At 36.6% G+C, this 26729-nt stretch overlaps 1 protein-coding gene across 2 annotated transcripts; it reads left to right on the top strand.

The window, feature by feature from the left end:
• Window positions 1-2624: 2624 nt before the first annotated feature.
• CD69 (CD69 molecule) lies at window positions 2625-10486 on the top strand. Of its 2 annotated transcripts, none has more exons than XM_036909892.2 (5): window positions 2625-2815; window positions 6371-6493; window positions 7513-7640; window positions 7998-8101; window positions 9167-10486. In XM_036909892.2, exons 1-5 carry the CDS (start codon window positions 2752-2754, stop codon window positions 9273-9275), a joined length of 528 nt encoding a protein of 175 aa, XP_036765787.2. In that variant the 5' UTR covers window positions 2625-2751; the 3' UTR covers window positions 9276-10486. The 2 variants fall into 2 exon arrangements, with proteins under 2 accessions (XP_036765787.2, XP_036765786.2); XM_036909891.2 differs by having other exon boundaries at window positions 2636-2815; window positions 7441-7640; window positions 9167-10483.
• Window positions 10487-26729: the final 16243 nt, after the last annotated feature.

Raw genomic sequence — 26729 nt, 5'->3', positions numbered from 1 at the left:
GAGGTAATATATTGTGACTGATAGGAACTCATTTATACAGGTGGTGAGAGGTCTGATTGAAGAGGTGACATGTGAGGTAAATATAACTGAGAAGAAAGAATTAGCCATGAAAAATCTGAGAGCAGAGAGAACAAGAGCAAGAACATACCCTATTAATGAAAACGAGTTTAGTTTCTCAAGGTCAGCATAGCTTACCCATAGGGAGTAAGAGGAAAATTGTAGGAGATGATTATTTGTCTGTAACACCTATACTTTTCTCACAATGTGAATTGGCCTAACTGTTCTAGAACACTCAAATTTCAAAGACAGTTGGTATCCAACTAAGACAATTAGATTTTCACACTTTTATGAGAATCATCAGAGGGGGAAAGATACATTTGTAGATGGCATAATTGGATCATGATTCCCATGTTAGTCAATCGGTTGTTGAAAAGTCGTGTTTTCCATGCAGAAAAATCAGAGGGCAAGGATTATCAGTGTGTATAAGGATATTGTCTTTCTCTCTATTGATACCCCACACACTTGGAAAAGTTCAAATAATGTTGCATATTTATTATAGTGGTATTATCTCATGTATTCTTCATAACATGGGTGTGTGTGGCTATTAACCCAGCTCTCCCAACTCTAGGAGGATCAATGAAAGATGTAAGTTGCTTTAACCCACATAAATTAGCAAAGTCATTAGCTATACTCTTTAGCACCAAACCCAACTCCTCTGTGATCATTCCTCATCAGTATTCAAGTGTGCATTTGATATCCAGCAACAGTCTAAAGTCACATTTCTCACTTCTACAATTCCACACATCTCTCTGAGGAGTACTCTGTATTTTGGAACTTTCATGTTTTATACATATTCTTTTATTAATTCATATTTATGCATTCACTCACTCAACAAGTATACACTGTATGCACCGAGAACATAGTTTCCAGTTACTATGTCAAGTAGGAGAAACACAGAAGGGACAACTCAGGAAAAGACCTTGCCCCCAAGCTGCTTACAGTCTTGTAAGGAAAGTGCATGATAAATGGTGATATAATATCAGATACTGGCAAGAGACATAAAGAAAGATAAAGGGGCTGTGGAGGCACGGAGGGTGAGGTTCCATCTAACATATAGAAGGCAAGTGGGCAAATCACAGTTGAAGAGTGAGTGAACTGAATTAAAGGAGGAGCAAGGTTTGCAAGTAGATGGAGGAAGAACCTTCCGGAGAAAATGCAAAGAGCAGTGGTGGGAGTATGCTTGATATTTTTGTGAAACAGCAAAGAGTCTACTGTTGGAAAAGGCAGTGGCTAATGAAAATGGTAAGAGAGAGAGCCAGGAGCCAGATCATGGACTTCTTTAGCTATAAGCAGTTAATTGGGCTTTATTTCAAATTCATGGTCATTTCAGTAAAAAGCCTTTGAGGGTAGGAGGGGGGAAAGTTGAACCTCTTGCCAAAATGATATGGCTTAATTATAAAACAAACCCTTTAGCTCCTGTGTGGCAAATATACTAAGGAATTGACTGAAAAACACAATGGAAACAAAGAGAGCCTTTAGAAGCAACATGTATTCTTCATGTATTGGAAAACAAATAACTAGGCTGGCCTAACTAATTTACACAACATGATAATTTCCAACTTACCTAAGCATAACATTTTCACAAAGGCTTTATTCTGAAAACAGAATGTCTTTAAAGAAGTGACATTAATGATAGTATTTTTGACACCAAGATGATTAACCATGGTGATATTTTCATCCCCTCCTTAAATCACCATGCATAGACATTCTGCATTTTTTGTATTGATCTTAATAACATTATCTGTATAATACTGATACCATGGCAATACATTTTTATAGTAGTCATACTCCAGATGTCTAAAGCCTCAGATGTATGAAAAGAATAATCCAGCAGATAGGGAAAAAATAGGAGAATAATATATTATTGGTGGGAAGTAAGGATATTCTAAATGACAGTAAAATAAGACAAGAAATTAACAGGAGGTAAATGAAACAGGTAATTTAAGATAAATAATTTTAGAACATAGAAAGGAAGTTCCAGACCACAATGTTTCTATTTCCTGCATTAAAGCAGCTACTTACTAACTGATACCTTAAAAGAACTAGGTCCCAGGGAAGAAGTGAATGATACATTTCTGGAAGCCACTTCAGAACTTCCTAAGTAAAACTTTTCTGGACTAGAGAGATATCCACGAGGATAGAGATCTTAAAATTCTTATTCAACAATAAATCCTCTAGCTCAAAATAGTGTCATATTATATTGGCTGTTGAAAAATATTAGTTGTTGCATAAATGGATAAATGGGATTCCAAGAAATATTAGTCTTTAAATTATTTCCATCTCAAAGAAAAAAACCCTTAACTTTTAATTCTTATTATGGTGTCTCCTAAAGTATTTGTGTTTTCTACAAATTTAAGGAAGGATGTCTCAGATTCTGGGAAAAACCCACTTGTCTCTTCGTGCTACACCTGTCGTTGTGAGAAAGCACATTTCAGACAGCAGGGAAAACCCACAGCTCACCACAACAACATGTTGTACGTTGTCTGGGCCACCGGAGCATAAATTAAAGAGAATCTTTGTCGAGTGATTAGGAAACAAGAAGGGGGCGGAGACAAGATCACTGAATATAAATGCCACGGTATCTCAGAGACCCAGAGACTGACTGAATAAGAGCTCCAGCAAAGAGTTTCCCTGTGGACTGGCTTAACCTGGGAACCTGGGCTTAACCAGTGGATCTTGACTAGAATAAAGATGAGTTCTGAAGGTTGTTCCATAACAGAGAACAGCTCCTTGCATCTGGAGAGAGGACAACAAAGTAAGTCAGACCTTATTTCTTACATACTGGCAGTAACTGTCTGTGTGCCTGTCTGTCTCTCTGATAGTACTTAGGGAACAAAATGAGGCTTTCTCTTTTGAAGGACTTAGTCACATTCAATTTCAGTCCAGACAAAGGAGACAATGAGAAGAAGTATGTATTTCTTTCTCTGTGAGAGGATAAGATACCTGAGACTTGGGAGGAAACTACAAAGCGAATTTCAGAAGATCTTTTACGATCTGTTTCTTTGTTTCAGTTCATATCATCTTAATTTTTCAGATTTAATTAGAAAACCCCCCTCATGGGCCCAGTGTGCTCTCTGTCATTTCCCCATATCCATCTGTCCAGACCCCATGTCCACACTCTGCACAGACATTGCTTCCCTATAAAGATTATGCTCTTGATTGCCATCACTTTGTAGCTTTGTGAGCTTTCTCTGTGCCCATCTCTTGTTCTCATAACAGCAGCCTTCAGCTGCAGGAAATGAAGGTTTCTAATCGAGAGAAGAGTCATATAAGAATCTGAACATTTACAGTGTCCAATGGTAATTTGTTAGGAGAAGGTCATGTAAGAATTCTTGAAAACGCAACCTTCTGCTCTGTAGTCTTTGTTACACTCCTTTCCCTCCATTTCATTCTATTGTATGCTTCCAATCCCTGGCTCCCGATTCTACATGAATCAGACACTTTCTTTTGTTTCTCATTGAAATATTCTCATTGAAATATGATCATCTTAGCTATAAACTCATACTATGTACTTTACCTCTCTTCTGTTTGTCTGTTCTGCTCCCAGGCCTATTCTATTTCCGATTACCAAAATTCTCCCATTTTTTCCTATAACTTGTTTCTGTGAGACTTTCTTTTTTATCCCTCTTCCTCTCTAATTAGTGCGGTGCTCCAAAATACTAGCACTTAGGAAGTAGAGTTTACTTGTATGCAAAGCTATCCAGTAATAAAGGGACGTGTTATGAACAGCAGATCTGAAACAATCTAGAGGAAGGGATTCTTTCCTGTGTGTCTCCTAGACTGGTTTACATTAGAAAGGCATCAATTACTTCTGATAAACCATCTTTCTCTTAACAACACAGATCAAGTGTGGGTAACAAGTGCAAGCCACACACATTTTTGGTAACTAGGTAACCATGTGTTTGGCCCAGTTGAGCCTCCTAAAAGAAAAATGTACATAATGATGAAACTACTCAGTAAATAGCACAGGTGGAAGAAGAGGACTGAATTCAGGGATTCTTCACTTTTCCTGAGACAATCCAATTTCTTTTTGAATGTTTAGTTTATGCTGCCCTTCATTAGTATGAACAGTCATTGGGCATCACCCTTGGTGACTCAATATGAATAGTAGGTTTATTTTCAATCTCTCCATTGATGGACAGGGCCCATAAGCAGCATGATGTTGGGGAGTGTTTTGTCACATAGGTGATAAATAAAATTGTAACAGCAGCCCTCACTAGTGGGCTTGATGTACAATCTGAGAATCGCCTCCATAGTCTACCTACTGGATAAACCAATAGACTCTGGAGTCCATGAGCTACTTGGAAGAGCTCGTACGTGCCGAGGAATCAGAGGTGTTGCTGCGTTGGGTCTCAGCAATATGAATGTCTCCCACATTGTGAGAAGTGAAACTAGACAGAGAACTTGGCTTGCTACCCTACCTGTGGCCGCTTCTGGTGATACTTCTACACCAGTGACAAAAGGAAGATTTGCTTTGAGAAGCTGAGAGAAACAGAGCTAGACGGGAGTGAAGTACAGCTTCTCTTAGGAAATCTGGATATAGGTCTGCACTTGGAAAAACAATCCCCGGAAGGAGCAAATGCTGATGTTGACATCCAGCACATGATGAAGCACGCAAAAGGAACATCTCTTTGTCTGGTTTAACTTAAGCGAAATGTTTTAAGGAAAAAGAACATGTGAATATCAAGACATGTACTCTATAGACATCCTTTTAATTTTGAAACTCATCCATGCTGAAAAACAGGACATTTTTGCATTTTAAGACTATTTTCATGGTGAATTTTAATGCCGTTCAGGTAGCCATTTTACATCGCAGGTTTTGAGAACATAACAGGGAGCCGTATATTTCTTGTAAGACCACATTTTAAAAATCCTGGCAGCTCATTCTAATATCAAATTCAAACTCTGAGTTACGAACCACCTCACCTTTCTCAATTATTTATAATCTAGAACAAATAACCTTCTATTTTTGGTTTGAGGTGTTTTTTTTGGTAACAAAGAATCATCATTCATATCATATTCATATTCTAAATCCTTCCATAAAAATATTTCTTATTGGTAAAATCAAATTCTTACTGTGTTTCACCATTATACAGAGGGTAAATGAGAAAAACAAGTTCTATCAAATATTTAGTCTATAATACTATTATGTTTCTATTATTTTAACTTGTCTTGGAAAATGCAAATATTTTACTGTTCATTCCCACATCATTTTAAATTAAGGTATAATTTACATTCAGTGGATGCACAGATTAAGTGTACAGCTTAATGAGTTGTAACTATAATTCTAATCAACATTTGCAATTTTCTGTCACCTTAAAAAGTTCCCCTATGTTCTTTCCCAGGCAGATTACCTTCCTTACACACATAACAGAGCCACGTTTCTGATTTCTGTCACATAGTTAGTTTGGTTATTCTTGAATGTCATATAAATGGAAATATGCAGTATATAATTGTAGCTGGATTTTTTGACTCAACATTTTTTTTTGAGATTCATCCATTTTGTTGATTGTATCAGTTGTTCTTTTTTTAATTGCTGAGTAGAATTCCTTATATGGATATACTATAACTTGTTTATCCATTTTCCTATTGATGGATATTTCGATAACTTCTAGGATTTGTCTCTTAAGAAGAAAGCTGCTATGAATATTCATGAACAAAGCATTTTGAAGACATACTTTCATTTCTCCTGAGAAAATATATAGAGTAGCCTTAAACTTAATTGTGTAATAAGCAGTTTTCCAAAGTATTTTTCCATTTTACTCTTCCATTAGTCATATGCAAAATTTCAGTTGCTTCATGTCTGCACCACCTTCACCGAAGAATACTACCAATCTTCTTTTATTTTGTCATGTTAGTTGTAGATATTTATATATTGATTCAATATTTTTATTGCATTATCCACATGTACACACATTCACATTATCTCTCCTAAGCAGTAACTACAGAGAGGTTAAAGGATTGTGGTTTAGATGTTCTATTTATATGCCTTCCAGGGTATTCAGGTATTTAACAAATGCTCTCACTGTGGTTAAAACAATCAGATATACTTAGAATTTTCATAGGTACTAAGTACATATATTAGGAAGATATTTTATGGTCTCATCTTATGCCTTGGATTATTTTATTTCTAGCCAAAAAGAAACTACCCAAATTCACTCAAAATTTGGAGAAAATTAACTTCTCCATCTCATGTAAGATAAGGATACATATATCTACTTTTCTAATTTAAATGCCTCAAGAGAATAACAGATGACCTTATCTTACCTCTATAGTCAGCTTGAATTCATCACCAGCTTTCTCTCTTCAGGTAACATGTCCAGCCCTCATTTTGCAACACATCATGAAGGATCCCTTCAAGTTCCCATCCCATGTGCTGTGCTCACTGTGGTCATCATCGTCTCTTTAATCATAGCTCTCGTTGCTTTATCAGGTGAGTCTGCATTCATGAACTGTCTTTCTTAGCTCCAAGTATTCATTCCCAGTTGAAATCAACAAGAATTACTTGGTCTAATTAATCAGAAAATTCCTTGGATACTTAATACAATCTTTTTTTGAGTTTTCTAGAGCTTCTTTATAAGTATTAAAAGCCCCTATGATTTATACATTACTGTGGGAGAAAATTACACTTGAGCAGATGTTTAAATCTGGAATGAAAGGGTCTGATTTAGATTGTATATAAATACACATTTAGCTAGGGAAAAATATGTTTCACATTCACTGTTGATGGGAAAAATAATACCTATGTCATAGATTAACCAGGAATTGGTCAATCTTTTGTCATTTTTCTCAAAGGTCACAGAATGGTCATTACAGATAATTAAGAATATATCCAGAAGCTAGATGTATCAGAGAGTCAATTGTAATATGGTATTCAAAACACACAGCTATGCCAAGATACATTTGTGTCTTTTACAAACAAAATTTTATGATTTTATAAAACATCCCAGCCACAATCTTTCCATATTTTGAATTACTTCCTTGCAAATTATTATCTCCTTCTCCCAACATAGTATTACATCTACTACATCTTCAAAATCCTCCATCTCTGCATGCAGATTCACAGCGTTACTTTGGCTTTATATTCACTTTACCCTTTCTAGACCAAAGACTTATTTTCAAGATTTTTTTTACTTTCCTGCCACATTATGACATTATAGCCACAAAGACATCCTCTTACTTCTTGTTCCGTGTGTAATGATGATTAGCATAACTGGAGGTCAGATAAGGTGAGAACCTGCCTTCTTACTCTTCTTAGAATTCCCCTTCTTTCTTTCATCTTTACTTTATCACCTCACACAGCATCCCCTGAACTAGTTTTGCAGTCTGTGGGTATTTAGTTTCTTTTGTTGCTAAAACGAACCACTTTCCTGTTCACAGAGGGCCAATACAATTGTCCTGGCCAGTATATGTCCTCAGTGCTATCAAATAGCTATGTTTCTTCATGCTCAGATGACTGGATTGGATATCAGAAGAAATGCTACTTCATTTCCAGTGTGATGAAGAACTGGACCTTGGCCCAAAATTTTTGCTCCAAACATGGTGCTACTCTTGCTCTCATTGATTCTGAGAAGGACTTGGTAAGAAATTATTCAAAAATTATTTCATAAAATATTGCTATTTTATATTATCTAGCTAAACTGTGGTTTCCTTCTGTTTCCTTCTAAGTGAAGACATTGTAACTATTTCCCCTGTGAGAAAATTTAGTGATGGGAAAGCCATGTGATCAGTCTGAGGTCAAAATGAGGGTTCAATTTGGTCTTGTAAATTTGATTTGATTGCTTAGCATCACAGGCCAGAAATCCAAGTGAGCCCCTGCCATTCGAACTAATAAATGATCAGCTTAGCTATCATGCCTGAAATTGGAGTTTTGAGCAACAGGTTGTATTACTTGCCCAGAGGGGCTATCTAACAAGTACCTCTGTGCTTTCTCCAAGACTTTTTTAAAACGGTATGTGGGTAGAGCTGGACACTGGATTGGACTGAAAAATGAAGCTGGTCAGACATGGAAATGGTCAAATGGCAAAGAATTTAACAACTGGTAAGTTTCAAAATGTCTCTTCATCCTCCCCAGGTTGGCAGCTCAGGAAAACAGTTTTCCTTCAAAGCACTGTTGTACATGAAGGTTGTGTCCTTTATGAGCAGATAAATCTCTTCTGTATGCTTACACTCTGTGACATTAAGAAGAGCTTTAATATTCTCACTTTCTCTTTGTGTCTACTTGGAATTCATGCAATAAAAGCTTCTAGTAATTGGATCTCAGTAAATTCTAGTGTGAGTAATAGGCTCAGAGATATTCCAGGAATAATGATGATGAGGCAAAAAAGCCCAACATTTCCAACTTATATTTATATTTTACTGATGAGCGAGTTTTGGGAAATAATTTCCTCCCCCTCTCCCCATCTTCATCTCCACCAGAATAAAGAACAGTACTTTCAATACCTAATTAGGAGCTTCTATGGACCTGAAAGAAAACTTGCCCCAGAATTAAAGATGCTAATTTTATTTTCATTACCTATAATTAAACTACATTTTGAAGTTCAAAGGACATTTCATAAGTTTAGCGTTAGTCCTTACCATCTGAAAATTTGGAGTTGAAAATTTTTTGGCTATCTGTAATTTTATGATAATTACAGTTATGGAGAATAAACGCAAATCTCCAGAAAAAGAGTCTTATGACAAATGCCATATGTGTCTTAGAACATTTCCACAGAGGGGTGTCAGGGGCCTAAACCCCTCAAAATTGTATGCACTAACATGCATCATGCTTGAATGGTTATGCTTCCTGGCAATTGTTTCTTGAAGTGTTCGTAAAGTCACAAATGATCAAGAGTCACTCCTCTGGTGGTATGCCAGCTAGATAAATGGAGTTCTTTACTCTCAATCCACATATCCTTCCTTTCAGTTCTGTTCTACTGTCTCTACAGAATAGTCTATGATCATTTGACTGGCCAGCTGGCCTCATGCATTCCTACTAAGTGAAAAAAAAAAACAAAAAGACAAACAAAACAGAAAACAGGCCACCACCACCACAAAGTGTACTCTCATGTAACTGAGCGGAAATGATGAACTGAAAGTAATTCTAAGTTTTCTTGTTATTTGACAGGTTCAACCTTATAGGATCAGAGAGCTGTGCATCTCTGAATAGCACAGAGGTCAGCAGTGCAGAATGTGAAAAGGATTTACACTGGATATGTAGCAAATCCTACAAATAATGGAGAATCATTTGCTTATAGACCATTATATCGTGGAACTCAAGGAAATTGGTGTCGATGGGTGGTTGCTCTATGGTCAGAAGTTTCCCATTAAGCTTTGTGAAAAAACTTTGTATTTACTTTGAAAATCTTCTTCCAAAAAGGACTATGGAAAAAAGGGAGAAAAATTCCAGGAATTTCTGCATTGAGGAAGACTCCTGCCAGGAGCTGGAAACATCACAGGTTAACTGATAATTATGTCCAAGAAGGAGAAGAAGGACTTTAAACCTTTGGGATGCACTTTATATATTTTTAAAATTCAGAAATAATAAAATAACTAGGTTTAGAATTATTATTTATTGTTGAATGACTGCTGACACTGAGTGTCCTTCATGCATTTGCACTATTTGAAGGAATTTGATGGTGGTATTAAAGACTGAATGTGATTATAGGGATCTTTAACTAGTAACACAGATACTTAGGCTAAGTGCATTTTTTTAAACTCAGAGAACATTTACAAGTGAACAAATGCTTATGAAACTAAGCTTTGTAAAATTTCTCTCTTTTTAGAGAAGTTCACCAAGTTGCTTGTCATTTTTTTTCTCTAAAAGAGTGGGATGATCATCTATTTATGGGCTTTTTGTTTTTCTTCTTCTATGTAGGCTCATCTCCCTCAAAGGTACATAACTCATTGCCTTTAAAACTTTATATACAGCATTTTACAGAGATAAAGACAAAAGCAAAGAATATGAGGAATATTTGCAAAACAGACCAAAGTATTGGAAAATATGCAGTATGTGATGTAGCAAATCCCTATCAGGAAAAATTTTGTATTTTTCAAAACTGGAATAATACAAGTCTTATTTGATAATAAACTTATGCCTTTTCTAATTAATTCTATCATGTGCAATACTTCACGTGAAGTATTTTCTAAGTGCAATAAAGTATGTTTATGTGTTCGTCTTTTGTATTCAGTGCAATTATAAGCTGCTTTTATGTTTGTTCAAATAAAAGTGGAATTAACAAAACAGTTTCTAAGGAGTATTAAGTCCTTCAAAATACACTAAAAATTGTGTGTCGTATTAGAAAAAACAGAATACTATAAAAACATTATCTGTAGTAAAACCTTAGCTTTATAACATGGCTTGTACTTACTGAATTGTTTTCATATGTGTGTTTCCAAAAGAGTCGAATCCATTTTTCTGTGTATAGCAGATGCTCAGTAAACATTCGAACTGACTTGTGATGAATTTGTGTCATTTAAAAATTTTTTACTGTATTATTTTCTTCCTTTCTGTTATTGTTTATCTCCCTCATACAGCACAATCGGGAGACACCTAGAAGTCCTTTTGCAAGGGCCTGTTTATAAGCTTGTCCTCTGCAAAAGAGACTAATTAGTCCCTATAACTGATGCTCTGAAAGCACCTTATTCAATTCTGAAATGCTGTACATGTTTAGTTATTTACATACAGTAATTCATTAAATATAAATAAGGCATTATATAATCTTCATGAGATATCTCAGGAAAAATTCTACTACTTTCAAAATTGTTTTATGAATATACTTCACAATGTTTCCTTCTCTGAAAGTTGGAAATACATGAATATGTGGTATCTTTAAACTGTTCTCACTATTATGGCATATTGAAAAGAAATGTGGATTCCAGACATTGCTTTGTAATACATAATATAGGGGTTTCTTAATATTAGTATCTCTCAGTTCCCACAACTGTAAAATGGAATAAATGGCCTCCAACTCTACTACCTTATCATTAACAACAATATACTCCTGAGTCACATTAGAAAATACTGTCTCATGATTCACGAGCTATGAAATGTGTAGGTGGAAAGTGTGACTGTTAAGAGACAGAGAATGGAAGAAATAGTGCCTGAATTTGTCTCTGCCACTTACTGCTTGACTAGTTATTTAGTTAGAATTAGAAAGTTATTTAAAGTTAGCTAGAAATTAAATTAATGAATACATGAAAATGGACTTAGAACAGTTCCTGGTTCAAAGTGAACCCCAAAGATGTATTAAATTTTAGTAATGTTTGTGATAAATGGGAACACTAGCTCATCAAATTTCCAGTTTGGGCATAAAGCTGTAGTTTTCCATAACACATCTATTTTTACATAGCCTATTTTTTTTTGTTTTGAGGGGCTTTAAAAAAAATTTACTCAATGAGTGATTGTTAAGATCTGTTACTGTAGTAGTTGACTAGAGAATTAGTCACTAAGCAAATTTAGCATGACAAGGAGCCTTGTGGAATTTATGGTCTTTTTGTAAGACAAACAGTAAGCAATTACCTCGTGGTGGTGAAGAAGGCTACAGTAGGGTGCTATGGAAGAATGTTACAGATACGCTACTTTATTTGCTCCTGTATTCAAACTTATGACTAATTTTTTAACCACTAAATCAATTGGCTATATTCACCTCAACTAATTATATTAATATGTGCTGAAAATAACTATCAGTTATATGTGTTTTATTTGGCTTTTCCAACATAACTTTGATTTCTTCTTCTGGAAAGGGGAATAAGAGTTTGTTTACCTGCTTATTTCTCATAATGATAGAGATTCAATAAAATTAAAAGTATTTTTTTAAAAGGCCACTGAAATGCTATATTCTATTGTTAATATTTAGCTGATTCAAAATTTTTATAATACTAATATAGAAATGGGCTTCCTGAGCTTGTTCTCAATTTTCATAATTTTGGTTAGGTTTTCACACCTGAAAATCTATCATAACAGAGATTAAAAGGCTAATAGAATTCTAGAAAACATTTTGGAAAATATATGGCCATAAAGACTGCTGGTGATCATATAAATTGATCTAAATTTTGGAAAACATTTTAAAAATACTTAGCAAAAACTTTAAAAATATTCATATCTTTCCTTTGATGTGACCATTTTTGTTTTTGTTCTGGAGGTGGAGGGGAGAACTTTAAAGGAATAATCTTGAATGTTCCAGACATAATCACAAAAATGTCCATCAAGGGGCTATTTTAAGTAGTGATAAATCAGAAGCCACTTAATATTCCAAAACTAAGGATTTGATTAAATAAGTTTATTCTACTACATAATGAAGTAATATGCCAAAAATGAAAACAAAAATAACGAAGAAGAATGGTTATGAATATGGGAGAACACAAGAACTATTGCTAAACCAATTAAAATAAGATACCTAATAAGGTACCCATCCTGTTAAATATTAAACATATCTGTTGTGTTATTCTATGCAGAAAGAGAAACAGAACTACAAAGGTGAGCACAATGTTTTTTTCTGATTAGTAAGAGGTATAGGTAATATTTATTTTCTCTGTTTCTCCATAGTTTTCGAATAATGAATAGTTGTTTTACTTTTAATAAGAAAAACTTCTGTTTTAAATAAGCCCATATATAACATCACAAAAGAAATAATTTAATTATTTAAAGTATAACTTTACTTTCTAGTGACCAATTACAAATATTAAAAATGAAATTGCTCCAAGAATTGCCCCGATGCTAAATCAAGTTCCCTTATACACTGTGTGGGCGACCCCATACTACAGCGTCATCTAGTGGCTTGATACAATCACTGCAGTTTGATTTTCTGTTTTGTTACTTGGTCTCGAAGATATTAAGGCTGGAAACAATTGTAGCTTTTTTTCCCTTTTTAAGCACTGTTAAAACACAGTTTAAAGCTTATAGGAAATATGATCAAGTTTCTATATTTTATTTCGGAGACATGGTCTCTAATCTTCACAATGCAAACTAAGAAAATTACCTACAGCCTAAATAGTAATTACCCGTGTTTTGTCGTGGTTTGGTTTGGTTCCTAGATTTATTGAAACATAATTAGTATACAAAAAAAACTGCACAAAACTAATGCATAAAATTTAGTGAGTTTCGTCACTAAGTAAATCTGAAGATCTAATTGGCTTTATGAGATGATTCACCAATTGGGCAAGCAGAAAGGAGCTCTGAGGAGCTGTCTTAAAATGGAAGATTTTTAAAGGCACAGATGGGGTAGAAAAAAGGAAATTATTAGCAAAGAATGCACGTTTCAGGCAAAGTCACTCTCTTAAGGGGTCTATCAGCCAACTACCTCCTAGCACTGACCAGGAAATTCCAGGTTGGCTGGAATTCCAAAGGTCACATCTCTGGCATCAAGAAGGTGGTCCTAAGTGATGCTTCTGAACATCGTGTAATGTACAGGGCAACCCTCAGAAACAAAGAACAATGTGACTCAAAATGTCAGTAGTCACAAGGTTGCAAAATCTTGTCCCAGGGTGTCATTTTTTTTGGTGAACCAAGCAGATGTATTGATTTTTCAGTCCCCTGGCCCTGCTTGAGGACTGGGATTACCCTGGCTCCTGAGACTGCCGGAAGCTCAAAGACCGCCCATTCCCTGCTCAGCATCTTGGCTTCTGTCTTTGAAAATCTTCTACAGGAAAGCCCTTATTTCTGGGTTTCATCTTTCTCTTGGATTTGCATTGTGCTATTCTTCACTAATTTGTTATCCCACTGATGCCTTTAATATGGTTTAAAATATCTTGCAGTTTTCAGGTTGTCCTGTGCGGGTAGGGTTGGTATTACCTACAGAATGATCATCCAGACTTCTCTTGAATACCCAAATGAAAGTACTTGAGTTTCATCCTGCCTTAGAGAAATCTCTTCTGAATAACTCTCAGAATTCTCGGGGGGTGCCTAAAAACGTGTTTGTTGCACAGTACCTCTCATTCATCTGCTGCTACAGGCTGCTCTGTTGCTCACATTTTGCTAATTTATACCTGCTTCCCTGTGGTTCAGTCTTCCATCCATACTTCTTCGCTAAGATTGCAGACACTTGCTCCCTGTATTATCCGAGGCACCAAAAGTGTAAAAATAATGAAAGTCTGTATTGAATGGCAATATTGTTAGAATAAAGATAATAATAAGATAGCAATAGTTATAGCCAACATTATATAGTGCTCCCATATGTCAGAGATGAAATACTTTACCTATAAATAATTTATTTAATCTCCACCACAACCCTTTGACTTAGGTGTCATTACAATCTCATTTTATAAATAAGGAAACTGAGTCCAAGGAAATTAAGCACTTTGCCCAAGGACTTTAAATTTCAGATCTAAATTTATACCCAGGCAATTTGACAGTTTAGGAAAATATGCCATATTTTGGCACATAAAAATATGGAATATTTAAAACTGAATATCAGGTTTAATGGCATTTAAAGTTTATGGCAACCCCAATCACACAGGGCCCCCTTGGAGAGAACATTGCCTTTTCTCCAGCTTGCACTCCCTTGCTAAGGCTTGCCTATGTATCTTCAGATGAGACTTTTTAAAAACCATCTACTCTTTCCCTAATTCATACAGGTGTTTGTCAAAAATATCAGGGACAATTGTTTCACTTCTTATGGCAGCAACGAAAACAGTGAAGACAAAAAGCTGACCAAAACGTGAAAGGAAAAACCTTGCTCATCAATAGGTTTTGATAACTTACTTATATTGTTCTCTGTGGGCTTGGGAAAGCTGTAGTGAACTCTGAAATGTGGACTTGGAACATATTCCTCGTGATTAAAAACATCATGTCGGTGTGCATGGCTGGGGCTGAATGCATGTACAGACCCTATGCTCTCACCTCTGATTGACCTTGAGACGCTGCACAAACAGGAAGTGAAAGATAAGAAAAGTTTAAACTGCCTCCCTGAATGTTAAAGATGTGTCTCAATAGGAGCATGGATTCCCTTAGCAATGTCTGGGAGGTTTATAGTTTAAATAACTGAGAGATCAACACAAAGACAGACAACTCACATTTTTAAATGGGCAGAAGACTGGAAAGGCATTTCATGGAAAGGACATCGAAATGGCAAATTAGCTTATCAAAACCCTCAAATTTGTCATCAGAGAAATGGAAATTAAAGCTAAAAGGAGTTACTACATGCTGACTACAATGTTTAAAAAATTTTTTAATAAACAAAAATGAAAACTGAGAATACCATATGTTAGTGAGGATTTGTATCAGTTGGAAGTCTCATATCTTTTCAGAGGGAGTATAAATTGGTAACACCTACTTTGGTTTGGCTGTGTCTACTGAGGCTAATCATAGGAAGACCTAAGACCCACCAATTCCACTCATTTACTAATAGAAATAAATGTGGATCCAAAGAAAGGTACAAAAATTTCATGGCAGTTTTATTCTTAATAACCTCAAACTGGAAACAATGCAGATGTCCATCACTGTTAAATTGTGGTGCATCCATACTGTCAAACTCATTACACTTACAACAGTACAAACAGGTAAAAAATCTGATGAACAAAGAAGCTAGACATGAAAGATTACAAACGGTATGATTCTATTTTTATCAAGTCTTTTGAAAGTCTGGAATGACGAGGCAAACCAGCCTAATACAAATTGCCGTATATCCTGCAAGTACTCCTTTATGGCACATTTCAGTGAGATTCAACCACTTGCTTATCAGCTTTGTTTCTTAATAAAACGAAATACTTGTTCTTCAATGTTCTCACCTCGTTTGAAGTGTTCTTTGTGATGCACTTCTAGGCTGTAATAGTTCCTTATGCATGCTCTGGTGGAGAGTTTTTTTTGCCTCATATAGTAATTGTTAGTAATTGGTTTGTCTAATTCACTAGAAAAATCAGCTCCTTGAGAGGAGGACTTCTAATCTCAAGATCCAGTTCCAGGAGAAACAGTTTAGTTTAGCCATTGAGTTTACAGGCTTTTGCATCAAATAATCTGGTATCAAATTTCTGCTCAACTCCTATCCTTCTGTGGACTTTGGTTAAATTACCATTTTTTCTCATCAATAAATAGCCCCCAGCTCCTGTATTTGTTGTGATGCTATGAGGTTTAAATGAGCTAATGTATGAAAAACATAATGATCTCAATAAATGTTAGCTTTTAGCTAATAAAATCATCAGAATGTATTTACAGATTTCATGTAAATTAATGTTACTGACTTTATGTGAATATCTACATTAAATTTCTGAACATTCCATGTATGAACTTTATATAACATTTCATGAAAATGAATCTACTAATACAAAAAACCACAATGTTTACTTAACAGAACATATTTTGGTATATATTTCTACCAAAAATAAATATTTTAAATATTTTAAGTATATATATAAAATATATAAAATATAAGTGTATAAAATTTGGTCTATCTATATAGATATAGATATATACGTACATCTTATGACATAAAATGTATACATATTATATATCATATGGGCTTGAAAACTCATTAGTTAATAATATAAACTAAGTTGCCCCTTAATAAAATTAAACAAGCAATAAGAGCAATATGTCTATGTTTTTCCTATATATGTAAAGGAATTTTTCTTTTTAATTTCCAAATAAAAGCTACTTAAAACTCAGGAGACTTTCAAGTTAACTTGTAATATTCAACAGGAATATTTATTTCTGTTTCTTCACAAACTCCATTTAAACATTATTTTGAAAATTTTCGTAGTATAAAAAGGATTAGAAGGAAATAGACAAAAGAGAGAAATATCCATGCATCTTGGAATATGTCAAGTAACTTTGGCTATAGAGCCCTGGATGCTGAGGAATTAGGCTATGCGCCTTGAATGTTCAGTGTGGTGGACAAACTGTTTGGTGGCCCCCACAAACCCTTTGTTTTAGTCTCCATGCCTTGTGCGTGGGTGGGACCCATGACTTGCTTCTAACCCACAGAATACAGCAGAGATATTGGGATGTACGTGATTACATGAGTGTAATAATGTTACATGAAATTATAACATCTGTCTCGCTGGAAGAGACTTTTCTCTATTGTTGGCTTGGAGAAAATAAGATATCATGTTGGGAAAAGTCATTCTGGCAAGAAACTGAAGGCCACCTCTGGCTGGTAGCCAACAAGAAACTGAAGCCCTCAGTTTGACAGCAAACAAGGAACTGAAATTCACCAACAACCGTGTGAGCCTGGAAGCAGATCCTTCCCCACTTGAGCCTCAGATAAGACCACAGCCACAGCCAACACCTGGATTGCAGCCTTGTGAGAGTCTGAAGCAGGGGAGCCATGCCCTGATTCCTAAGCCATGCCCTGATTCCTGGTGCACAGACAGCAAAGTAAGAAGTAAGCTCTGTTTTAAACCATTAATTTTATGAAGATTTGTTGTTCAGCAAGAGAAAACTAATACAATAGAGGGGAAATATCAGAAAAATCTGGAGGATTAGTTGAAAATACATATAAAGAACAGTTTGGTTTCTTAAGATCCTTTCACTTTGAACAACTACAACTTACATCTCTGTAGAAGATTGAAGTTTATTCCCTAGCATGACTGAACCAAAGGAATCTGGATTCAAGTTGGGAATTTTTAGGAAAGCTAAGGGAGGAAGTACTTCATTGAAAACAGAGGAATTAACTGAAATTCTGAATAATGATCACAGAGCCCCTTTGACCTATATCCTAATCAACTTCAAGATCCTTAACAGCCAGGCTTAAGGCAACCAGAGAGAAAACTGGAGAATTGATTTATTTTCTTTTAGGTATAATTAAAGATGTAATATTATGTTAGTATCAGGTATACAACAAAATGACTCAATATATGTAGGTATTGTGAAATGATCACCACAATAAGTCTAGTTAACATCCATCACCACAAATAGTTACAAATGTTTTTTCCTCTTTTTTTAATTGAAGTATTGACATGCAATCTTATGTTGTTTCAAATGTACAACACAGTTGTTCAACAACTACCCATATTATTAAATCCTCACACTCTCTAGTGCAGTTACTATCAACATAGAAAGATGTTACAGAATCATTGACTATATTCTCTATGCTATACTACTGTCCCCGTGACCAACTTATATTGTGATTGCAAATTATTGTGCCCCTTTATCCCCCTCATTCTCCCCACCCAACTGCCCCAACCCCTACCCCTTGATGACAACTAGTGACTTCTCAGTGTCTATGAGTCTACTGCTGTTTATTCCTTCTGTTTGCTTTGTTTTATATTCCACAAATGAGTGAAATTATATGGTATTTGTGTTGTTCTCTACCTGGCTTACTTCACTGAGCATAATAACCTCTAGCTCCATCCATGTTGTTGCAAATGGCAGGATTTCTTTTATTTTTATGGCTGAATAATATTCCATTGTGTACATATACCACAACTTCTGTATCTATTCATCATTTGATGGATGCTTAGATTATTTCCATATCTTAGCTATTGTAAATAATGCAGCAATGAACATAGGGGTGCATATATCTTTTTGAAGCAGGGATTTGGTTTTCTTCAGGTAAATTCCTAGAAGTGAAATAACTGTGTAATTCCAGTAATAGAAAACATAAAAATAGAATGGTATTTCTATTTTTAGTTTTTTAGGAACCTCCATACTTCTTTCCATAGCAGTCGCACCAATTTACATTCCTACCAACAGTGTAGGAGGGTTCCCATTTCTCCACATCCTCACCAGCATTTGCTATTTCTTGTCTTTTGGATAGTGGCCATCCTGCCTGGTGTGAGTTGATATCTCATTGTGGCTTTAGTTTGCATTTCCCTGATGATTAGTGATGTGGAGCACCTTTTCATGTGTCTGTTGGTCATTTGTATTTCTTCTTTGGAGAAGCATCTGTTCAGGTCCTCAGCCCATTTTTTAATCAGGTTATTTGTTTTTTGGGTGCTGAGGCATATGAGTTCTTCATATATTTTGGATGTTAACCCCTTATCAGGTGAGTCACTTACAAGTATATTCACCTATACTGTGGATGTCCTTTTGTTCTGCTGATGGTGTCCTTTGCTGTACAGAAGCTTTTCAGCTTGATGTAGCCCCACCTGCTCATTTTTTATTATGTTTCCCTTTCCCAAGGACATGTGTCCAGGAAAAAGTTGCTCATGCTTATATTCAAGATATTTTTCCTGTTTTCTTCTAAGAGTTTTATGGTTATATGTCTTACATTTAGGTCTTTGATCCATTCTGAGTTTACTTTTATATATGGAGTTAAACAACAACCCAGTTTCATTATCTTGCATGTACCTGTCCAGTTTTGCCAGCACCAGTTGTTGAAGAGGCTGTCTTTTCCCCATTGTATCTTCATGGTTCCTTTATCATATAGTAATTGACCGTGTATGTCTGGTCTATATCTGGGCTCTATTCTGTTCCATTGATCTATGGGTCTGCTCTTGTGCCAGTACCAAACTGTTTTTATTACTAAAGCTTTGTAGTGGAGCTTGAAGTCAAGGAGCATAATCCCCCCAGCTTTGTTCTTCTTTCTCAGGATTGCTTTGGCTATTCGGGGTCTTTCGTGGTTTCATATGAATTTCAGAACTATTTTCTCTAGTTCATTGAAAAATGCTGTTGATATTTCTATAGGGATTGCATTGAATCTGTAGATTTGTTTAGGCAGGATAGCCATTTTGACAATGTTAATTTTTCCTATCCATGAGCATGGGATAGATTTCCATTTATTTATATCTTCCTTAATTTCTCTCATCACTGTCTTACAGTTTTCAGAGTACAGGTCTTTCACCTTATTGGTTAAGTTTATTCCTAGGTATTTTATTCTTAATGATGCAATTGTAAGTGGAGTTGTTTTCATGATTTCTCTTTCTGCTAGTTCGTTGGTATATAAGAATGCAACATATTTCTGTGTATTAATTTTGTATCCTGCAACTTTGCTGAATTCAGTTATTAGTTCGTTCTAATAATTTTTTGGTGGAGCCTTTAGGGTTTTCTATGTTTACAAATGTTTTTTCTTGTGATTAGAAATTTCAAGATGTACTCTTTTAGCAGCTTTCAAAAACACAATACAATATTATTAACTATAGTCACCATGCTGTACAACATTTATTTTATAACTGGAACTTTGTACTTTTGACCCCTTTCACACTTTTTGCCCACTTGCACCCCCACCTCAGGCAACCACCAATCTCTTCTCTTTATCTATGAGTTCAATTTTGGTTATTTTGTTTAAAGATTCCACATGTACGTGAGATTATATGGCATTTGTCTATCTCTATCTGACTTTTTAACTAAGCATAATGGCGAATTTCTCTTTGAGAAAACTAACATGCAAAAAATACCTACAGATATTGAGAATAAGAGGAAATGAATAATCTCTGCTGAAATGTCCACAGTGATGTCCAATGGTTCCATACAACGAACCTCCCACTATGACTGAGTACCCTACTCCCAAATATCAATAGCCTCATGAAGATCACTAGGTATTTGGGAAAGCCTCTTAAAAAAGCAGAGACCAAAACAAGCACATATAAAATGAAGTCCACATGAAATATGATGGCAAAGACAATAAAAATTTTAAATATTCTTATACTTAATAATCTTAGCCTGAGAGGAATAGAAGAAAACTGCATCACTTAAACAAGAAGAACCAATAGGAGGCGGGGCCAACATGGCGGCGTGAGTAGGACAGTGGGAATCTCCTCCCAAAAACATATATACTTTTGAAAATACAACAAACACAACTAGCCCTAAAAGAGAGAACAGAAGATGCAGGACAGTGGCCAGACTGCAGCTACACCAGCGAGAACCCAGCGACTGGTGAAAGGGGTAAGATACAAGCCCCGGCCCGGCGGGACCTGAGCGCCCCTCCCCCCAGCTCCCGGCGGGAGAAGAATAGGCAGAGCGGGAGGGAGACGGAGCACAGGACTGCTGAACACCCAGCCCCAGCCATCCGGGCCAGAGCGCAGACACAGTACGTGCCCAGGGGACCCTGGATACTGGGGGAACAGGGAGTAAGACCTCTGAGCGGGTGCCGAAGCTGATGCCCCTGTGACAAAGAAAAGCGGGGGCTTTTTCAAAGTCTTAAAGGGACAGGGACTTAACAGCTTGACGGAAACAACCCAGGTCACAGTACAGCAGCTGGAAATTACAGGGAAAACCGGGTGCACTAACCCCCTGGGCAACAGCTCTGAGACCCCTCACGGAGGCAAACAGTCAAGCAGCACCCCCATCCATTACCCCACCGGGTGCTGCGAAAGCAGAGAAGCAGCCTGAGACAAATTCCGCCCACAGAAAGGGAAATTTCTCCCTTCCGTCCAGGCAAGACACAAAGACCCACTCTACACGCAATTACCCAACACAAGCCACTAGGGGTCGCAGTTGTCCCAGTAAAGAAAGGCCAGTAGCAAGTGAAAATTTTGGCCCTCCCAGCTGACAGTCAATAGCACCTGTCAACATGAAAAGGCAAAAAAAAATGATCCAGACAAGACTAACCCAGACAGCTTCGGCATCTGCTACATCTTCCCCTGAGAAGGAATCTGGGGAGATAGATTTAGCCAGTCTTCCTGAAAAAGAATTCAAAACAAAAGTCATAACCATGCTGATGGACTTGCAGAGAAATATGCAAGAACTAAGGAAGGAGAATTCAGAAATAAAACAAGCTCTAGAAGGACTTCAAAACAGAATGGACGAGATGCAAGAGACCATTAATGGACTAGAAAACAGAGAACAGGAACGCAGAGAAGCTGATGCAAAGAGAGATAAAAGGATATCCAGGAATGAAAGAATTTTAAGAGAGCTGAGTAACCAATCGAAAAGGAACAACATAAGAATCATAGGTATTCCAGAAGAAGTAGAGAGAGAAAAGGGGATAGAAAATGTCTTTGAAGAAATAATTGCTGAAAATTTCCCCAAACTAGGGGAAGAAATGGCCTCTCAGACCACAGTGGTACACAGAACTCCCATGACAAGGGATCCAAGGAGGGCAACACCAAGACACATAATAATTAAAATGGCAAAGATGAAAGACAAGGACAAAGTATTACAGGCAGCCAGAGAGAAAAAAAAGGTTACCTACAAAGGAAAACCCATCAGGCTATCATCACACTTCTCAACAGAAACCCTACAGGCCAGAAGAGAATGGCATGATATACTTAATGCAATGAAACAGAAGGGCCTCGAACCAAGACTACTGTATCCAGCACGAATATCATTTAAATATGAAGGAGGGATTAAACAATTCCCAAACAAGCAAAAGTTGAGGGAATTTGCCTCCCACAAACCACCTCTACAGGGCATCCTACAGGGACTGCTCTAGATGGGAGCACTCCTAAAAAGAGCACACAACAAAACACCCAACATATGAAGAAGGGAGGAGGAGGAATAAGAAGGGAGAGAAATAAAGAATCATCAGACTGTGTTTATAATAGCTCAACAAGCAAGTTAAGTTAGACAGTAAGATAGTAAAGAAGCTAACCCTAAACCTTTGGTAACCACAAACTTAAAGCCTGCAATGGCAATAAATTCATACCTTTCAATAATCACCCTAAATGTAAATGGACTGAATGCACCAATCAAAAGACACAGAGTAATAGAATGGATAAAAAAGCAAGATCCATCCATATGCTGCTTACAAGAGAGTCACCTCAAACCCAAAGACACGCACAGACTTAAAGTCAAGGGATGGAGAAAGATATTTCAAGCAAACAACAGAGAGAAGAAAGCAGGTGTTGCAATTCTGGTATCAGACAAAACAGACTTCAAAATAAAGAAAGTAACAAAAGACAAAGAAGGACATTACATAATGATAAAGGGCTCAGTCCATCAAGAGGATATAACCATTATAAATATATATGCACCCAATACAGGAGCACCAACATACCTGAAACAAATATTAATAGAACTAAAGGAGGAAATAGAATGCGATGCATTCATTCTAGGAGACTTCAACACACCACTCACTCCAAAGGACAGATCCACCAGAAAGAAAATAAGTAAGGACACAGAGGTACTGAACAACACATTAGAACAGATGGACCTAATAGACATCTACAGAACTCTACATCCAAAAGCAACAGGATACACATTCTTCTCAAGTGCACATGGAACATTCTCCAGAAGAGACCACATACTAGGACACAAAAAGAGCCTCAGTAAATTCCAAAAGATTGAAACCCTACCAACTAACTTTTCAGACCACAAAGGCATTAAACTAGAAATAAACTGTACAAAGAAAGCAAAAAGGCTCACAAACACATGGAGGCTAAACAACACGCTCCTAAATAGTCAATGGATCAATGACCAAATCAAAATGGAGATCCAGCAATATATGGAAACAAATGACAACAACAACACTAAGCCCCAACTTCTGTGGGACACAGCAAAAGCAGTCTTAAGAGGAAAGTATATAGCAATCCAAGCATATTTAAAAAAGGAAGAGCAATCCCAAATGAACGGTCTAATGTCACAGCTATCGAAATTGGAAAAAGAAGAACAAATGAGGCCTAAGGTCAGCAGAAGGAGGGACATAATAAAGATCAGAGAAGAAATAAATAAAATTGAGAAGAATAAAACAATAGCAAAAATCAATGAAACCAAGAGCTGGTTCTTCGAGAAAATAAACTAAATAGATAAGCCTCTAGCCAGACTTATTAAGAGGAAAAGAGAGTCAACACAAATCAACAGTATCAGAAACGAGAAAGGAAAAATCACGACGGACCCCGCAGAAATGCAAAGAATTATTAGAGACTACTATGAAAACCTATATGCTAACAAGCTGGGAAACCTAGGAGAAATGGACAACTTCCTAGAAAAATACAACCTTCAAGACTGACCCAAAAAGAAACAGAAAATCTAAACAGACCATTACCAGCAATGAAATTGAAGCGGTAATCAAAAAACTACCAAAGAACAAAACCCCCGGGCCAGATGGATTTACCTCGGAATTTTATCAGACATACAGGGAAGACATAATACCCATTCTCCTTAAAGTTTTCCAAGAAATAGAAGAGGAGGGGATACTCCCAAACTCATTCTATGAAGCTAACATCACCCTAATACCAAAACCAGGCAAAGACACCACCAAAAAAGAAAACTACAGACCAATATCCCTGATGAACGTAGACGCAAAAATACTCAACAAAATTTTAGCAAACCGAATTCAAAAATACATCAAAACCATCATAAACCATGACCAAGTGGGATTCATCCCAGGGATGCAAGGATGGCACAACATTCGAAAGTCCATCAATATCATCCACCACATCAACAAAAAGAAAGACAAAAACTACATGATCATCTCCATAGATGCTGAAAAAGCATTTGACAAAGTTCAACATCCATTCATGATAAAAACTCTCAGCAAAATGGGAATAGAGGGCAAGTACCTCAACATAATAAAGGCCATCTATGAAAAACCCACAGCCAACATTATATTGAATAGCGAGAAGCTGAAAGCATTTCCGCTGAGATCGGGAACTAGACAGGGATGCCCACTCTCCCCACTGTTATTTAACATAGTACTGGAGGTCCTAGCCACAGCAATCAGACAAAACAAAAAAATACAAGGAATCCAGATTGGCAAAGAAGAAGTCAAACTGTCACTATTTGCAGATGACATGATACTGTACATAAAAAAACCCTAAAGACTCCACCCCAGAACTACTAGAACTGATATCGGAATACAGCAAAGTTGCAGGATACAAAATCAACACACAGAAATCTGTGGCTTTCCTATATACCAACAATGAACCAACAGAAAGAGAAATCAGGAAAACAACTCCATTCACAATTGCATCAAAAAGAATAAAATACCTAGGAATAAACCTAACCAAAGAAGTGAAAGACTTATACTCTGAAAACTACAAGTCACTCTTAAAAGAAATTAAAGGGGACACTAACAGATGGAAACGCATCCCATGCTCATGGCTAGGAAGAATTAATATCATCAAAATGGCCATCCTGCCCAAAGCAATATACAGATTTGATGCAATCCCTATGAAAATACCAGCAACATTCTTCAATGAACTGGAACAAACAATTCAAAAATTCATATGGAAGCACCAAAGACCCCGAATAGCCAAAGCAATCCTGAGAAAGAAGAATAAAATAGGGGGGATCTCACTCCCCAACTTCAAGCTCTATTTTAAAGCCATAGTAATCAAGACAATTTGGTACTGGCACAAGAACAGAGCCACAGACCAATGGAACAGACTAGACAATCCAGACATTAACCCAGACATATATGGTCAATTAATATTTGATAAAGGAGCCATGGACATACAATGGCGAAATGACAGTCTCTTCAACAGATGGTGCTGGCAAAACTGGACAGCTACATGTAGGAGAATGAAACTGGACCATTGTCTAACCCCATCTACAAAAGTAAACTCAAAATGGATCAAAGACCTGAATGTAAGTCACAAAACCATTAAACTCTTGGAAGAAAACATAGGCACAAACCTCTTAGACATAAACATGAGTGACCTCTTCTTGAACATATCTCCCCAGGCAAGGAAAACAACAGCAAAAATGAACAAGTGGGACTATATTAAGCTGAAAAGCTTCTGTACAGCAAAAGACACCATCAATAGAACAAAAAGGAACCCTACAGTATGGGAGAATATCTTTGAAAATGACACATCCGATAAAGGCTTGATGTCCAGAATATATAAAGAGCTCACACGCCTCAACAAACAAAAAACAAATAACCCAATTAAAAAATGGGCAAAGGAACTGAACAGACGGTTCTCCAAAAAAGAAATACAGATGGCCAACAGACACATGAAAAGATGCTCCACATCGCTAATTATCAGAGAAATGCAAATTAAAACTACAATGAGGTATCACCTCACACCAGTAAGGATGACTGCCATCCAAAAGACAAACAACAACAAATGTTGGCGAGGCTGTGGAGAAAGGGGAACCCTCCTACACTGCTGGTGGGAATGTAAGTTAGTTCAACCATTGCGGAAAGCAGTATGGAGGTACATCAAAATGCTCAAAACAGACTTACCATTTGACCCAGGAATTCCACTCCTAGGAATTTACCCTAAGAATGCAGCAATCAAGTATGAGAAAGATCAGTGCACCCTTATGTTTATCGCAGCACTATTTACAATAGCCAAGAATTGGAAGCAACCTAAATGTCCATCGGTAGATGAATGGATAAAGAAGATGTGGTACATATACACAATGGAATACTACTGAGCCATAAGAAAAGGGCAAATCCAACCATTTGCAGCAACATGGATGGAGCTGGAGGGTATTATGCTCAGTGAAACAAGCCAAGCGGAGAAAGAGAAATACCAAATGATTTCACTCATCTGTGGAATATAAGAACAAAGGAAAAACTGAAGGAACAAAACAGCAACAGAATCACAGAACTCAAGAATGGAATACCAGGTACCAAAGGGAAAGGGACTGGGGAGGATGGGTGGGTAGGGAGGGATAAGGGGGGGCAGAAAAAGAGGGTATTAAGATTAGCATCCATAGCGGGGTGGGAGAAAGGGGAGGGCTGTACAACACAGAGAAGACAAGTAGTGATTCTACAACAGTTTGCTACGCTGATGGACAGTGACTGTAAAGGAGTATATAGGGGGGACCTGGTATAGGGGAGAGCCTAGTAAACAAAGTATTCGTCATGTAAGTGTAGATTAATGATTAAAAAAAAAAAAAAAGCAGTTCCTATGTGGTGACCTCTAATGAGTTCTACACAATGATATAAAGGGCATATAAAAGTGTAGGCAAAGGGTCTGTTTGT

Source organism: Manis pentadactyla, chromosome 14 (genome assembly GCF_030020395.1).
Source record: "Manis pentadactyla isolate mManPen7 chromosome 14, mManPen7.hap1, whole genome shotgun sequence".
NCBI lineage: Eukaryota > Metazoa > Chordata > Mammalia > Pholidota > Manidae > Manis > Manis pentadactyla.
This window is presented reverse-complemented; position numbering and strand designations above follow the sequence as displayed.